Source organism: Podarcis raffonei, chromosome 1, assembly GCF_027172205.1.
Source record: "Podarcis raffonei isolate rPodRaf1 chromosome 1, rPodRaf1.pri, whole genome shotgun sequence".
In the NCBI taxonomy this organism is placed as follows: domain Eukaryota; kingdom Metazoa; phylum Chordata; class Lepidosauria; order Squamata; family Lacertidae; genus Podarcis; species Podarcis raffonei.
This window is the reverse complement of record NC_070602.1, coordinates 137,544,883-137,562,724: the sequence shown is the minus strand read 5'-3', so window position 1 is coordinate 137,562,724 and position 17,842 is coordinate 137,544,883. Positions and strand designations below refer to the sequence as shown.

General features: G+C 43.3%; 1 protein-coding gene across 6 annotated transcripts in view; it reads right to left on the bottom strand.

The window, feature by feature from the left end:
• ERBB4 (erb-b2 receptor tyrosine kinase 4) overlaps positions 1-17,842 on the bottom strand; it is a 787,830-nt gene that overhangs the window by 168,317 nt on the left and 601,671 nt on the right. For all 6 annotated transcript variants that reach the window (XM_053364631.1, XM_053364650.1, XM_053364658.1 and 3 more), the window contains exons 13-15: positions 9,781-9,913; positions 3,109-3,202; positions 2,453-2,607 (exon numbers count right to left, since the gene is read on the bottom strand). In XM_053364631.1, the coding sequence (XP_053220606.1) occupies positions 2,453-2,607; positions 3,109-3,202; positions 9,781-9,913 (382 nt within the window). The remainder of the gene's footprint in view (positions 1-2,452; positions 2,608-3,108; positions 3,203-9,780; positions 9,914-17,842) is intronic.

The following is a 17,842-nucleotide window of genomic DNA, read 5'->3' as shown; positions in this document are numbered from 1 at the left end:
CTCCCAATTTTCTTATTATATAACCCAGATTTTAAAGGGCCAAATGGAAGATGCCTCTGCAACAGATTCTGGCAGTGTCTCTGTGATCTTACTTTCATTTCCCTAATGGCTCTGTTGTAATTAGATTTGCAAAAACAGCAAAAGGTCTCATTTTGAATGGCAACAGCTGTTGACATCAACATTTTATTGAATAATTTACTGGTTTAATTTTAGCTGCAAAACAATAAAAGCCTCTTGTGAATGATTATTTTACAGGATGAAGATTTTGCTGTTGTTGCCTCATGCTTTTGGTTGGGCATAGCCAAACTGGCTCACTGAAGAAACCATCTTTAACTCAAGTGGCCCATATTAAACGTTCGCAGCTCACATTACTTCAGCTGTTGCAGTGCCAGGTTTCTTTATTATTATGCTAAAGTCTATATTCTGCATGCTAAACATTGGCATTTGAATATGCACTGATTTAGAGTCTTTGCTATTGGTAATGCATATTGTGTAAAAAATAAGCAAGGCTCTGACTGTAGATCATTTGCCTCCAAAGATGGGTAGAGAAAGCTGGCTGGGATCATAGAGCTGCGGGTCCCATTTATCAGTTGTTGTCTATGTTCATAGCCCTCTCCTTTAGAGACCAATTTTCTCTAGGGGCTGGGAGGGAGAGGAGAGGGGAAATGAGCTGATGAGAAAGATAAGAAAAATGGAAGGGATGACTCCATGATTCTGCTCTCCCCTCAAGCTTCCTCTGCCTTGGCTCTAGGGAAGTCTTCACAATTCTTGCCAGTCTGAAGCTGGAGATGTCTTAACTCAAGTTATGTTCAGGTGTGCCCTATGAAAGATAGAGCACCCTGAACCAAGTCAAGTTACTAAGCATAATGCTAAGCACTGAATGGGCTATTTATAGCATTTATAGGTAGTGTTCTGCCACAGACCAATGTTGCTTTCTGGGTAACCCAGATATCACTATGGGCAGATGCTGCTAAAAAGGGTGAAAGATTATGCAGTGAAATGCAGTATGGGTCAATCAGCAAGCCCAGTTCTGCTTGATCTGGGCCACCTTGCTTGTGCGTGTATGTGTGTCTTCAATGGTTCATTCAGAAAGTAATATTACAGTTCTTCAGCCATAAGCACTATCTTTAGAAAAGCATCCCATTGAAGTCTTCTGGAAGCAAGTCCTTTATTTTTAACAATGTCCCATGACATCTGCTCAGCAAACATTACCAACTGAATTACCAATCAGAACCAAAGGAAAAGCTCATAAATAAATATGAATGAGAGTTTCTGTATTTGTATTGGGGTTGCTTCATCCACAAATGTGCACCATTCACAAGGGGCATTCAACAGAAAACAAGAGCCATTTTAATAGGTTTAGAGGAGAAGTGTTAAACACTAGCCATTGGAACATAACAACTGAAGCGGAAATGTAATCACAGATGCCTAAAAGCAAAACCTTAGAAGATTATGTTGTTTTCCAGATATAGATGGAGATATTTTTCATCAAACAAACTATTTTGGTCACACTTTATTAAATTAGTACAGTAGCTGTATAGCTGTGGTATATGAAGGAAAAAATAGTGAATGGATATTCCAATGAAAGGCATAATCTTTATACATTTTTATAAAATCTCAAAGGTCAGAGACATTCTAACAAAAACTGACTTCTGCATTTATAATGGCGCTATCAATATAAACAGCATTTTACCAAACTCAGGGACCTAAAGAGTTGGGTATGTTTAGCCTGGATAAAAGAGGACTGAGAGGAGACATGATCGCCATCTTCAAATATCTCAAGGAAAATGGAGCAAGCTTGTTTCCTCCTGCTTCAAAGGGTAGAACCTGAACCCATGGCTTCAAGTTTTAAGAAAGGAGATTCTGACTAAACATCAGGAATAACTTTCTGATGGTAAGAACTGTTTGACAGTGGAACAGACTCCCACAAGAGGTGATGGACATTGGAAATTTTTAAACAGAGGTTGGATGGCCATCTGTCCTGGATGCTTCAGTTGAGATCCCTGCATTGCAGGAGGTTGGACTAGATGATCCCTGGGGTCCCTTCCAACTCTACAATTCTATTATTAAAATAAACTATTTTAAAGTATCATTTTGCACACTGGCATCCATGCAACCCCTCCCCCCCCACACACTCACTCTACAACCCAGTCAAAGTCAAGCATGAGCTTCACTTTCCCAGTGAAATCACAGAGTCTCAAAATGCTTAACTTAGAATGTACCTGGCTCTATGTATATATTGCACAAATACCTACAGACTCACACAGACTCATATTGTCAATAAAATCCAATCTACAAATATAAACAAAATGGGAAATTAAGACAGGCCGGCAAGCATACATTTCTTATTCTGCAGATATTTTAAAAAATATAACAACACACATTAACAATATTTTAAGCAAACATTGGGAACTATGGGGAAATGGCAATTACTTAAAGTATATAAGCTTACCCCTGAGTACAGTTTGGATGACAAGAGTGACATTCACGGTCTTCATCAGCATATTTGAATATGAAGCTGTTTGTCCCTTGTACACCATCAGGGCACTTTTCGACACAGTTGGGGCCATCTTTAAAATGGAAGCACTTGGTGCACTGGTCTGCTCCCTACAGAGACAAAAGGAAGTACAGTGTTCAGATCTCTTCCTCACCTTGGAGCTTCCCAAGAGCTACTGAGGATATACCAAATATAGTGCCCAATTTTTTTTGAAGCGCAAGATCTCTTAGTTTCTTCATTGGATCAACTCCATTTTTACTTTTATGGCTCATATTGAAGCCCTTGAAAAGCAGCAGGACTGTCTGCTTCCCATGCACTGCTCCCTTCCCCCAATTCAAGAACTTGTACTGGATTTTATTTTTCTTTCTTTGAAGGAGATCCAAGCTAACACTCACCCAGCCCTGTTTCCCAACATAACAAAGCAAAACAACCCCCACCCCCACCCACAATAACCCTTAATATAAAACTTAAAACTCATTTGTGGTTATGTGTTGGAGTTTACAACTAGCCATTTGGAATAGTTAACCATAAAATAAAATATAATTAAGAGTAAGGTATATGTAGCAGCTATCTGTTATGGTATAATCCTGCTGCCTCTAGATTGTTCTCACCGGCCCCCGGCAGGTGATCCTCCTGTTGTCCATCTTCTCGCACTGAGGGTCGCACTCCACGCAGACAGAACCATTTGCAAACTCCCTGTATTCCCTGTGGAAATAGCAGGCAGGTTAAAGATGCTGGGGGGTCGAAAGAGTAATTGGGCTGGTTCAGTTTCTGATGCAAACATGACTGCTCTGCCAGCGAGGACACTCATCTCCCCTGAGATTCCTGCATTGCCGGGGGCTGGACCAGATGACCCTCGGGGTCCCTTCCAACTCTATAATGCTATGAATCGATGATTCTACCAAACCAATCTCTTCTCTGGTTTTATCCAATTTACTTCCCACAAAAATATTGGTGGCTTGACGGCTGAGAAGACTGAGAATGAAGATGTGCCCCTGCTTTTTGTTCACAGTTCCTAAAAGCAAGGATACTGAGAGATTTTGTGTAGTGTGTGAAACTCTGGGCATGGAAAAGTGGAGGAAGCACCTACCTAAATAAAAAGACAAGTTTTGCAGATCCTGAAGAGGCTGCTAAAGGTTGTGATGAATTTGATCACCACTGGCCTAAAGTCAGCCAGAATGGTTTCCTCCATCTCATGGAACTGTAACTTTGGCAACTTTTTTGTTACAATTTAAACAACTCTCACAATCCAAATGCTATATACAAGAATTATCTCTGAGCTGCCTCTGAATTCATATCTTTGGAACTGCCATCTGTGTTAACATGGTGCTGTGGGTGGGAATTGTGTAGGACTATTAACCCTTGCCTTTCCATCCTGAGAACAGTTTCAATGGCTCTGCCTAACACCAGGCGGACCTGGACTGGCCTCACAGTTGCCCATTCAGTTCCCAACCCCTCTTTGCATACTAGATAGGTTTGTGATTCAAGGACCCGCCACCCGCTTGGGGATAAGAAAGAGACATGGACACACTATATTAGGTTAATGGGCTATGAAAGGCCACAACTTTATTGATTACAGCATGTGACAAGTATTGGCTTAGGCATTGGATAAAACAACAGAGCGTGACTCCACCCCCTCAGGGAGGGGTGAGTCTAACAAGGGTTAACCACCAGTGGGAGGAGCCTGTTGATGCAAATACAACGGAAAGCTCCCCCTGATGTCACCGGGGTTCGTGCCATGGCCCTAGCCACTAGCAGGGCATCGGACAGGATCCACGACCGCCGGATTCCTTTACTGGAATACCCATAAAGTGGAGGGGTAGGCGATGGCCACACCCTACCCTCCAATACACAAACATATTCCAGTGCCTAACCACCAATACCTAAAAGTTGTGACGATTTGCTACGAGGCAGGCGAAAAACCAAGTGGCCGGTGGCATTTTGCCAGTTGGATAAAAATTCCTACCAGGCCCCTTGGACAACCAAGGCAACCAACCACAGGTCCATAGCAATGTCAAGAACCAAGCAATGAACTAAAGGGAGGGAGGGTGGGTGGTCCGACGAAAACCAGCAGCGGAATGAAAGGGAAGTGCTGCCACGGCCACATGTGAGTGGCAAAACCCCGCCCCCAAGCCTCCACCTGATTGATTGGCTACCTGAGGGCGTGGCACAGCAGCCAGGCCAGCTGGGCAGGGGCTGGAACGCACCCTGCCAACGCGGGAAATGGCTCCTGCTCATAACTCCTCCCCTCTGTAAGGAGGAGAGGCTTTGTTGCAACGCGAGGGAGGACATTGGGACAATGGCTGAAGCAGACTAATATTGTCTCCCTGCTCAGTTTTCCCATCACTGGTGAGTCTCCATTAGACACTCTAATGCTAGGTCTTGGGTAGAAGTGGCTCCTAGTAAAAAACAACAACACACACACACACAAACCCCCCTCCCACCCATTCTATTAGAATTCTGCTGGTCTGGAGAAGATATTTGCACAAGTCAAGCACTATGAGCACCAATTATTGGACCATACCATGATGCAGGGTTGGGGAAATTGTGGCCCTCCCAGTGTTGTTAGAGCCCCCCAGCTCCAGCCAGCTCGGTCTATCAGGTAGGGTGGGAGTGCAACTCCAGCAACACCTGAGAAGCCTCAGGTTCCTCTTTGCTGATATAACACTGTTTAGCTTTCACAGTTCACTGCTACCTGTACCACCCCGGCTGCTGGATAGAAGGGGAACTGCAAGCAATTTCAGCCAGTGTCTCATATCACAGAGCATAATCCTACTGGCCTGGGAGGATCAATCTGGTGCTGCCCAGTATAAAGACTCTTGGGTCTGGATACTTCCTCACTCTAAGTAATGTCACTGTGGGAAAATTGGCTCTCAGTCACCCTTTCTCCAGCTGAGGTCTGACCAGTACCTAGCTGGTTTCCAGCCTGTCTCCTGTAACCTGTTTATGGACGGCCCACCTCCAAGGTTCCTCACTCCTGCAATAATTGGAGCCCCTTATACTTGTCCATCTTCTTGTTTTCTTAATGTTATGAGACTTTTGTGTGTCAATTGAGAGTTTGTTCAGACCTTGGGTTAGAACCTGTAGGCTGAGAGGGAAGGTGTGTTAAAAGGAAAACGAAATGATATTGATTTTTTTTAATATATGAGTAACTTTGCATTAATGTAACATTTTTATATGTGACTGTGGGGTTTTTTTGTAATATTTTGTTTAAGTTGTCTGTTGCTTCAGTTTTCTGCACACCGCTTAGAGATATTTAATTCAAGAGATGAACTGCAGTACTCTATACGTAACATTAGCAAACCACACATTAAATGTATCATCGGATCAGGGCCATCTTACCCATGGGCACTAGGGGTGTGGGGCGCCGGGCTCTCAGGGGCGCCAGGCCAAGAGTCCGGGCCCCGAGAGTTGCATCCAGAGAGCGCTGCAGGGGGCTCTTCTGCTGCGGGCGGCTCTGTGCCGCAAGTTCGGGTGCGACCGAGCCAGTGAGACCCTGAGGCGGCCGGACGGCTCCGCCCTCCTGCGCACCTGGGACTGGGCAACCTGGGGGGGGGGGTCGGGCAGATCTTTGCACCCCAGCGCCACATATGCTTAAGACAGCCCTGCATCAGATTATCAGTTTTCAGCAGTTTTAAGATGAGGGTCTCTCTTCCAACATATTTTCTCAATCACAACAAACCCGATGCGTCACCTCCCACTCCCACTTGCCTGCTCAGGAAGGCACAAAAGGACTATCATGTATGAGTAATAATAAACACGATGAGATTCCAGACAGCCTGTGAACTGTAATGTTTTGAAGTGCTCATGCAGAGCTCATCTGTTTTTTTTGCAGCACAACAGCAAGATCTGGTGAATGAGCCGAGAGACAGGCAAGAAAAAGAGCTATCTGAATGTAAATCTGTTTTCTGTATGTACTTTTTAGATTCAGTGTGTGTGGGAATTCTGCGCAAAACTGGAGAAACAGAGCCAACCCACCAATTTCCTACTTTCAATGCTTAGCCTAAGGCTGGAACTACACTCTGGTGGCAGACTCAGTTCGATGAGTTGGAGTCTCTACTAAAAGGCTATAAAGTGTGGGATAAACGACAAGCAGAGAAGTGGCAGATGGAATGTGGATGCTGAAAGTTTCCCTGTGTAGATAGACAGAAACTTGATTTGCATTAGCCATAGCAATAAGATAAAATATATTGGGGATAGAGCTAAGTAGTCAGCTGTACAAAACCCACTTTACCCTTGTGCTCCTGAGCCCCTTGGACCCCTGCTTTCCTAATGGAATGGGAAGCAGATGTCAATACCTCAGTTACAGGGAAAGCAGCAAAAGGAAGGTGTTGAAGCATTCGCTGATTGGCATCATGCACTCGCACCTCTGTTGTAAAGTATATGCACTATGATAAAATGCAAGCTCTGTATATTCTCATGGGATGGGAAGCACAAATATAACCCCAGTTTAACGTTGGAAGAACAATTACAAGGATGTATGACTTGGTAATCCTAACTATTGCAATGCAATGATCAAAAATAGTGTTAAGCTGGGGAGGGGGCACCACAGAAGAGCATCATTACCAAGAAGGACAATTATGAAGCATATAATTATAATTTCTTGAAACTCAACTCTTGGATATACATGAAGAGTCTTTATTGTCTGCAGTGTTGTTCTTGTATATCTGGAAGGACACCTTCTAAAATTACACCTAGGTAGATTTTACAAAAAGGTTTTTTGCTACAGATTTTGAAAAGAAAATCTTTCAGGGAAATTGGCTATGATTACTAGATGCTAATGGGGAATTTGGACTTCTTTCATGCATCCTCTGGATAGAACATCTCTTTTTCAGGCCTCACATCAAAAAGCAGTTTAGTGTGTGCTTAATTGAAGCATGTTGACTACTTAAGTTAAATACACTTTCTAAAAATCAGCCCTAAGTAGGGGATATACTTTTTGTGGTGTGCAGGGTTTCAGGGTACAGAGGTAAGGGAAAGCTGAGTGTAGTCGGACACACACTCTGGACTTTAAAACGGCCAATTTTGAAAAGCTGAAGGAGCTACTGGGTGCGATCCCATGGCCAGAATTACTCACAGAGAAGGGAGTCCAAGATGGATGGGAGTTTCTAAAAGGAGGAATATTGAAGGCCCAAACACAGACAATACAAACAAGAAAGAAAAGTGGGAGGCATCTAAGGAAACCGGCGTGGCTGCATTAGGAGCTTTACAGATGAGTTGAGAGTTAAGAAGGGCATGTATAAGAAATGGAAGAAAGGGGAAATCACGAAGGAGGAGTATACTCGAGTAGCCAACAGTTGCAGGGGGAAAGTCAGATTGGCTAAAGCTCAGAATGAGTTCAGGCTTGAAAGAGAGGTTAAAAATAATAACAAAAGGTTTCTTTGGCTATGGTCCTCTGTGTGGGGAACATGGAGAAATGCTACTGGGTGACAAAGAGAAGGCGGAACTACTCAACATCTACTTTGCCTCTGTCTTCACCCAAAAGGGAAGTGGTGCCCAACCTGGTGATAACAGAATAAATGATGTAAGGAGGGAACTGCAGCCCAATATAGGAAAAGAGGTAGTATGGGAACACCTAGCTACTTGAAATGAAGTCAAATCTCCAGGGCCTGATGAGCTGCCTCCAAGGTTCTAAAGGAGCTTGCGGATGTAATTTCAGAGCCTTTGTCTATTATCTTTGAGAATTCTTGGAACAGGTGAGGTCCCTGCAGACTGGAGGTGGGCAAATTTGTCCCCATCTTCAAAAAGATGAAAAAGGAAAATCCAGGTAACTACCGACCGGTGAGTTTGACATTGATACCAGGGAAGGTCCTAGAACAAATAATTCAACAGTCCGTGTGTGAGCATTTAGAAAAGGATGCTGTGATTACCAAGACCCAGCATAGGTTTCTCAAAGTTAAGTCATGCCAGACCAATCTGATTTCTTTCTAGAGAGCCAGTGTGGTGTAGTGGTTAAGAGCGGTGGACTCGTAATCTGGTGAACCGGGTTCGCGTCTCCGCTCCTCCACATGCAGCTGCTGGGTGACCTTGGGCCAGTCACACTTCTCTGAAGTCTCTCAGCCCCACTCACCTCACAGAGTGTTTGTTGTGGGGGAGGAAGGGAAAGGAGAATGTTAGCCGCTTTGAGACTCCTTCGGGTAGTGATAAAGCGGGATATCAAATCCAAACTCTTCTTCTTCTTCTTCTTCTTCTTCTTCCTCTTCCTCTTCCTCTTCCTCTTCCTCTTCTTCCTCTTCCTTCCTTCCTTCCTTCCTTCCTTTCTTTCTTAATGGAATTACAAATTTGGTGGATCATGGAAGGAAGCTGGTAAAATGTGGGTTGAATGAGGTAACTGTTGGGTGGATTTGTAGCTGGTTGACTGACTGAACCCAAAGAATACTCATTAATGGTTCCTCGTCATCCTGGGGAAAAGTGACAAGTGGGGTGCCGCAGGGTTCCCTCCTGGGCACGTTGTTGTTCAACATCTTTATAAATGACTTGGATCACACAACGCTTCTTTAACAAGGGATGGGCAAAACTACAGGGGAATCACCTCTTACGTGGGGGTTTTGTTCCTGGTCGCAGAGCATGCCATTCCAGCCCTCTTCCACCCCCGCTCCATTCTGTCATGTCCTCTTTCAGCACTGAAAATGGTGCGCATTTCAGTGGAAGTGTGCATGCTAATTGTGTGAGAGCGGGGAGACGCCTGCATTCATCCAACCACCACAATTGTCCCCTTATTCTGCTTTCCAAATACTGACATTAGATTTTTGGGACCACTTCGTAGGCATCCAATTTTTTTTTGCTGCTGTTGCTCATCATTTCATAATAAAAGTACTAAGAAGCTATTTCAGATTGTGCTCATCAATCCCACACTTATTTCAGATTGTTCCAGACTATTGGTTTCAAAAGATTGGCTAGTTATTTTGCTTCATGCCGTGCTCCTCAGTCTCCCAATTCAAAGCTAATATCAGGTAAGCAAGCCTTCAAATCACAGACTGGGCTAGCAATTTCGCTTCGTGCTGGGCTATTTTTCAATATCGTCCCCATTTGATGGGCACATATGACTAGCTACTAGATATCATGTAAGAATCCTACATGGTGTCCAGCAATTATTGATTGCCTGCTGGTTGTTTGGGACATTCACCTGCAACAGCAAATTCCTTTGGGAGCAGAAAATCATGAATATTGATAATAATCTTATTTCATATGGGAATCTGAACCTAGCAACATGCTTGTTTAACTTTCAATATAATGAGTACACTTCTTGGCAAGCACAAAAAATGCTGAGGGGGGTGTCTTACCCATCATAAAGATTACAAGCCTTTACGCAGGTCCTTCCCCTGATGAAGTGTTTGCAGGACAAACATTGGTCCGGTCCTGGCCCCCAACATCCATTTCTTGAGCATAAATGGCTGCACACCATGCCCTCTGTAGCTGCAAAATAAAGAGAATAATAACAGTTGAAAATATACTTAACTTCTAAATGGTGAGCATTGTTCCCAAGTGGAAAAAGCTGGTTTCCACCACCATCACTGCCACCCTCCACTACAGTCGACTCACACCTTACGCACATCTAACACGTGCGCTTTCAACTTGATCCAGTTGAAATTGCACAAATTAAATGCATGGAAGGCAGAGAACTTAAAAGTTATTTCTGTACTGGGTTTTCCCAGAGTCCAGTAAGCAACTCTGAGATCTTAAAAGTAGCCATCGTGCACTCAAGTGCTGCGCTGTTCTTTCTGCAGGACACCTCCCTTTTTTTTACTATATGTGATTTCAGCTTTATGAGCTGTCCCTGCAATGTAACCCACATGTAAAATGCGAGCCGACTGTATATGAAAAAGGAAAATGCAGGGTGAAATCTCTCTGCAGGGAAGAATTCCTTCTGGCTTCAATCTGCAATGACTCTCGACCAGAGCATGGGGTGGTATGGAATGACCTCCCCTAATAAAGGCCTGTCTTCCTACATCATTGTGTTTCAGGAGAGTATATGAAAATATACCCAATAGACAGACGTGGGGGCAATTACTAAGATAATTACTACAGCTGCTTCTCATTTTCTGTTCAGATTGTGTATTTGGATTTTGCTGTGTGATTTGATATGCAGTATTTTATTGTTTTCTATATTAAGGCCTGAGGTGATGTGTAAATGGAAAGGCAGTTATAAATAAACAAGCAAATAAATCAAATGCCTGTTGTTATTTAGCTATTGCATTTTAAAGCCCACCTTCCCTCCAAGGAGCTCGAGATGGCATCTCCATACATCTCCTCACAACAACCCTGTGAGGGAGCTGAGAGCTGGTCACCTTTCAACCATACTTACCTGGGGTGGTGCAGCTGGTGGCAGCAAGAAGAGAGGGAACAAGGGAGGTCTCTCCCTCCCTCCCTCCTTGGCTGCCTGGTAGGCTCTGCTCCAACACACTAGAGCAGGGGGCAGCAAGGTTTACCTCGCCTGGGCCGGTTTCACTCCAGCGGAGATCCCTCCGTGGGCTGGATTGCACGTGAACAGTGCAATTTTTGCTGTCTGCACAGACACGATTTTCGGCATCTGAGCATGCGCAGATGCAATTTCCCTGCGCTGGTTTAGCACAGCACACGGGGCTCGCTGAACAGGTAGCTCAGTTCAGGGGTGGCTCGTGAGCCGGTTAAACGACTCCCATGGGCCACTTGTGGCCCATGGGCCTTAGGTTGCCGACCCCTGCACCAGAGTGCTGGTGCCAAGGTCTCAAGTAGTTACGGTACTGTCATGTCAGTAGTACTCAGGAAAGCTACATTTCCCTGGAGCTATCTGAGCCTGGAACCCTCTCGATGCCCTGCTAGGCACAAGAGAAGGACGGGAGAGACTATTCATCTCACCACAGCTGCTTGCTACTGAACATGCCACCTGCATGAGCCAGCAAAAGGCCTTAAAGAGAAGGCGGTGGCTGGTGATGGTGGTGAGTAGGATAAAAGTGGGACAGGAACCAGGGTAGGCACAGAAGCTGAGCTTCCCCCTGGTGATGTGGCTTATATCTCAGCCATTCCTATGCAAGCCACATGTGGCTCATCTACTTCTACGGATAATAATTACTGTCTGATGAGAAATGTGTTTTCATTAAATAGAAAGATCTGTAAAGGTGACATCACTGGAGCAAGATGGCGCCCCACTGCTCTTGCTCAAACTCCCCCCCCCTCAAACGTTTAACAGCCCCAAGCACGCTTTGAGATGCAGCATCAGAAGATCACAAAGCAGCACTCTGGGCAACTGGTTTTCACCTCCATCTCAGATCATCAGATAATCACAAGTCCAGGCCACAGCTATTTCCAAAATGGTTGTCAGGGCTCAATGAAGTGAAAAACAACAACTAGTAAGTTCGGTTTTCCTAATTTACTTGAAATTAAAATTAAATAAAAAACAAAACAAAAAGGATCTGTAAAAATGAGAGCAACACACACAGGTATCATATATGCTACAGATGTAAAGCCTAGAAAGAAGAATTGCACTCTAGAGTACACCTAACATTCCAGATGCAAGAGGCAAGAAAATGCTCTCCAAATTTATTTATTTTCTTCTAGTAGTTGTTGCTTGTTGCTGCTGCTGCTGCTGTTCCACCAATGCTCAAGGCATGTTGCAGAGTAGTCAAAAGACAGACCCTTCCCATGAGGGCCTTATGATTCAGCATCATGGTAGAGGAGGAGATGGAGGAGAAGATAACAGCAAAAAATATGCATTCAATTTATAATGTTTACTTCATAATGTGATTTAAAAGCATGTGCATTTCCTTCATCTTATCTTAGCTGGGGCGGGAGTGGGGGGACTCTAACTGCCTGACTTAAACTGATGGGTTGCAGTCCCAAAAGATTTGTTGCAGAAAGTCCCTGCACCTTTCCTTCTTGTGTTCTCTGTGGTTCTACTTATTCTGCAGAATATCATGGAATCTTACATGCTGAGAAGTGTTTACTCTGTATTCCTGGCACCAGAATGAATGGCTGGCTGTGCCTCATTAACAAATATACCGAATATCTGTCATCCAAGTGTACTAGGCACTTAAGCATATTATTACTTTCATATAGCTGTTCCTTCCTCAACTCTCTGCTTCACTCTCCTCTTTCATCATACAGCTGCAGTCTTCAGCACCGGCTATGTTTTCTCCAAATGCCCCATTTGAGCTATACAGCATCCCTTGCCTAATAGCATTTTTTTTAAAAAAAAAAATGTTCTTATTGTGTTTCAGAAAAACAACACTTATGCCTGATCTCAGGATCTCAGATCTCAGGATCTGTCTTGATGTGTCCGGATTGCAGCCTCCTCAACATTTCCAGGAGGAATCTAGTATCAATATGGGATAAGAGAGAAGCAAAGGGGTGGGAGTGATCTTTCCCAAAGGGTCCATCTTCCCTATTCTAAAGTTGAAACAACCATCACCTCCACTCCTTTTGTAGCATGTTCTTCCGGCCTTATCTCCAACCTTAACACCCACCTCTCCCGAGGGAGAAAGTAATTGAAAGGTAGACACCAAAAGAGGACCACAAGGGCGCATGGGAGCATAAATAGAAGGACAGGCCTAAGTTCTTTTAGAATGTGGTGTCTTTATGCTATATGGTTTTTTACGCATATATACAACCTGAGCATAAGATGTAGGGGTTCACTGCATTGCTTCTCCCACAGCCTCTGTCTCTCAGCTGCCCAGACTGCTTCCTGCTCTCACACACCACTCTGACTGACCTGGCCAGCCCCCTTGACAAGGCCAATCCACATTCCTGAGGGCAAAACAAGGGTGGGGGGGTACTTTGGCTGCTGCTTGTCTGATACCCTCAAGAGCTACTGCCAGTCAGTGAAGACAATACTGAGCTAGATGGACAATGGCATGTTTCATTGACTATATGGAGATGGCAGAAATGACTGGCAGAATCCGTAACCAGGGGGAAGAATTGATGGAAGAGGATTGGAAAAAGTTTAAGAACTATCTACAAAAATATTGTAAAATGTTTGAGTGCTAAAATGATGTGGGAGGTGAAGGCAACACGGCATTTGGGATATGGTTAAAAGAGTTCTGAAAAGAGGAATTTTAACAAGGAGGGGGTATGACTAGAATAATATTATGTCAAAGTATATAAGGTGGTGTAAAGGTTCAAGATATGGGAAATTAGAGACATAATAACTGGAAATATATAATTTTAAACGAGTTTGGAAAAAGGGTTAGAATTTGCTGAATTGGACGGAATAAAGAGGAATACAAAAAAGGGGGATGTGAGGAGGTCAGGAAAGAGGGATATGGATTTTTGAAATTTAAAAAGTGGAATTTTTCTTTCTTCTTTCTTCTTTTCTTTTTTTTTAAGTGTGTATTTTTTGTTCGTTGTTGATGTTTTCGTTTTGTTATATGTGATATATGTTTTGTAAAACTTTAATAAATATTTTATTTTAAAAAAAATAGATGGACAATGGCATGTTTCATCATCATCCTCATGCTCCAAAGCCAGTCTTTGCAAAAGTACTTCAGCTGTGATTCAGTTGACAACTACGATATAGTCCAAGGCAATGAAGAATTCATGGGACCCAGAGAGAAATAAGCAGCTTTGAGATACGATATCACCCAGACCATACTATGTAAATTACAAATGTCATAATTATTTATTATAATTATTCTCATGAACACCTAGGGTCAGATCAAGTTAAAGGCAAATTAGGCAATTGCTTTGGGCATTATATTACTTGGAGAAACCCCAAAACTGTCTTGCTTCCTTTTCTAAGGCATTTTTAAAGCTCCTCCTGGAAATTTGACAAGGTAATGAACTTTCTTTCCCCAACAAAGACAAAAGAAGTCCCTCTACATATATAAAGGACATAAACATGAGAATAAACTTTCATTAAAAATCTTGGCTTGTCACTCTCTTTTATTAAAGGAAAGTTCCACAACAATATTACACAGTAAATTAAACAAGTAGGAATAAAGTCAATTAGGCCACAAAGGTTTGTAAACATAATTGACTGAAGGTGTTTATGAACAAGCTGCACCTTTGCAAAATAGCACTGGCAAAGTGCTACAAAGCACTTAGGTACTATTCAGTTCTTCCCTATTCACAGTAGTCTATTATTTCCAGTAATGGAGGAGTAAGAGTTGCAACATTTTCCTGACCCGTTGCCTTATTCTGTCTGGAGTTGGGACCATCTCTCTCACTAGAAGCCATGTGTATTTTATTTACAACAGCACAGAGACTATAAGCTAGACCCAGCAAAAACCAAGAGTTTGCACTGCAGCTTGTGGGTAAGTTTTTAAAAGTTCTCAATGCCAAATGTTAGCTTTAGACTTTCAGCCAATGAGACCATCCATAGGCAACACCTCTGCTCAGGTACAGTGCCCATTCTGTGTTTTGATGGTGCACCAAGTCACCAGCACCAAGTCAATGCTAAATAGCAGTCATGAAAGAAATATCAAGTTTTCTTTCTTTAAAATAAGGGGATCCTGGTAATGGTTTCTGATATTATCCATTCCTCATTATCTAAGTATACTGAGGTCTAACTGAAAGTTAAAGATATTGATGACAAATCTCTCTCCATAGTTTCAGGTCACTTCCGTTCTCTCAGCTCTGCAAGTATAATTGATTTGTGGGGGGTGGTAAGGGAGGAGAACCCACAGTTCAGTAGTGAGCATATACTTCCGACGCATAAGGTTGCAGGTTCACGCTCTGGAACTTTCAATCAGAGTATCTCATGCAGCAAACTCAGGATGGGGTGGGTGGAATCACACCAGAGCAGGATGGGCACATGACCAGTTTTATAATGGATAATACTGTATGTAAATTATGCTTTAAATAAATAACATTCAAAGGGCTGCCTGGGGCAAGTTCTCTACTTGAAGGAGTCCTCTGATTGAAGGGTCTGCTTGGTCAATGTTCAGTTTAAAGACCCCCCCCAAAAAAAAACCTGTTAAAAGGGAGAACAGTGGTTCAGGCCATGAAGTTGCCCATCAACAGTTAGCACACCAGGACTGTCAACTGAGCGGGCACACAGAGGCCACTCTCTTCCCCTCTATAGTGAGATGCACTGTTCTTCTGAGTAAGTTGCAGTAATAATGCCTAAAGTCCATCTACACACATAAATCAGGAGATTTCTATGCAGGTGTATGTCCTCATTTGTCCTCTTATTTGATTTTGAGGGTTTTTTTGGTTTTTCGGAGGTGCCTGAGATCCCAAAAAGATGGCAGCAGCCAAGGCAGACTTGGTAGGCTAAGCAGACCAAGAATCTGACTCAGCTCAAGACAACTTTATAGGCTTCTCTTTCCCCTGTATATCTAGGTTCAGGCAACCAAATAGCTACACCCCCACCCTGAAATCTCTCCTCGTTCCTTAAATTCATCCCCTAAAGGGTTCTGGGACTCCCTGAGGTTACAGGTGTGTATTTGTGGAAATAAGAACTTAAGCTGCACTATCAGTTATTACAGATGTTTGTGTATGCGTTTGGAGGGCATTTCTCTCTGTAAACATCTTCGAAGTTAGTCTCTCTGGACTGGATTGAATTTCCATCATATAAGGCTGACGGCTCTGTGGTACAGCTTTCATTTAAGGGTCTAGATATAAATTAAACGGCCATGATTGATGCTAGTTCTCAATGATTTTTAATAAGAAATCTGCAGCATTTGTGCTTCAAATTAAAGATTAATAGTTTTAAATGGTTTGTAGGCAAGTGCAATTAAGCACAGAATCATAGAATCATAGAGGGGGGGGAACCCCAAGGATAACAACAACAACAACAACAACAACTTCTTTATACCCCGCCCATCTGGCTGAGTTTCCCCAGCCACTCTGGGCGGCTTCCAATCAAGCCTACGTACCAGATGGAGCTGGTAAACAGCTGCCCTGGACACAGATTTGACCTGTGCCTCCATGGACAGCTGTGAGTCCAAAATGACTCCCAGGCTGCGCACCTGGTCCTTCAGGGGCACAGTTACCCCATTCAGGACCAGGGAATCCTCCACACCTGCCCGCCTCCTGTCCCCCAAAAACAGTACTTCTGTCTTGTCAGGATTCAACCTCAATCTGTTAGCCGCCATCCATCCTCCAACCTCCAACTTTTGTTTACATTTAATTACATTGGCCATTTTACCACCCATCCACTCAGTTCGGAGATGTCGTTTTGAAGCTCTTCACAATCTCTTTTTGCTGACTGAAAAATTTAGTATCACCAGCAAAAGTGGCCACCTCACTGCTCACTCTACATCATTTGTGAAGTTCAAAATCATAGTACCAATCCTTGGGGGACTCCACTTCCTATACATCTGCATTGGGAGAACTGTCCACTTATTCCTACTCTTTGCTTCTTGCAATTTAACCAACTTGTGATTCACAAGAGGACCTCTTCTCTTGTTCCTTGACTGCTAAGCTTTCTCAGGAGTCTTTGGTGAGGTACTTTGTTGAAAGCTTTTTGAAAGTCTAGGTACACTGTGTCAGCTGGATCACCTCTATCTATATGCTTGTTGACACTCTCAAAGAAAGGCTTGTGAGAAAGGACTTTCATATGCTGCTGCCTTTTTCAGGCTGTTCAAACTGCAGATGCTTCTTTGAAATCACTAACAATAAGATGAAATCTTCATCAAGTCACCTTTTTTTTCCTTTGAAGATCTGAATGCAGGCACCTAGTAAATGTAGTTTGAAATATAACATTTGTGGCTCTTTCACTCATGTAAGAAGCAACTGTATCTCTATATTTAATGGAGGGTTCCAAAATGCTCCATGAATGTGATCCAACATAGTGTCAATCAGATGTCCACGATGAACTGCCATACGCGAGGAGACTCCGTCTACCTAAACCAGCTCACGGACCTTGGAGTTCAAATTCTAAATGTGGTAGTGTCCATTCTCAGCCTGGCTCCCAAATGCCCAGCCCTTTGACCAAGGCAATCATAGCCTGGCCATTGCATCTAAGAGGCAGGGAGTCCGTGAAGTGATCAAAAAGAAGATGGAAAGTCCAACAAGGAGAAAGGAGGATAATCTAACAAAAGATACAGCCCATTTTGCTGTTGGAGCCTCTGCTAGCAGCATAATAACTCCTGGCAAAAATGTTGTCTATCCTTTTTGGGTGAAAAGCACAGGAATATTCGACCCATCCTAATGAGAAAACTTGTGTTTTTAAATAAAGCAGAAGGGGTTTAATTGAATAACACTATTAAAGATCTATGAATCCAAATTCAAATTGTAAATCCTGCCCCCAACACTCAAATAATTCCTCTAAAGACACCCAGTCCTTCTGTGACTTCAAAACAACTAAGCCAGTGGCAGCTTAGGGGCTGCAGTGACAGCTGCAGTGACAGCACCTAACAGTATTCAGACAGCTGGCAAGGCCAACACACACCTAAAGTTCCCCAGGGGCTGATGCCTACATTGCTG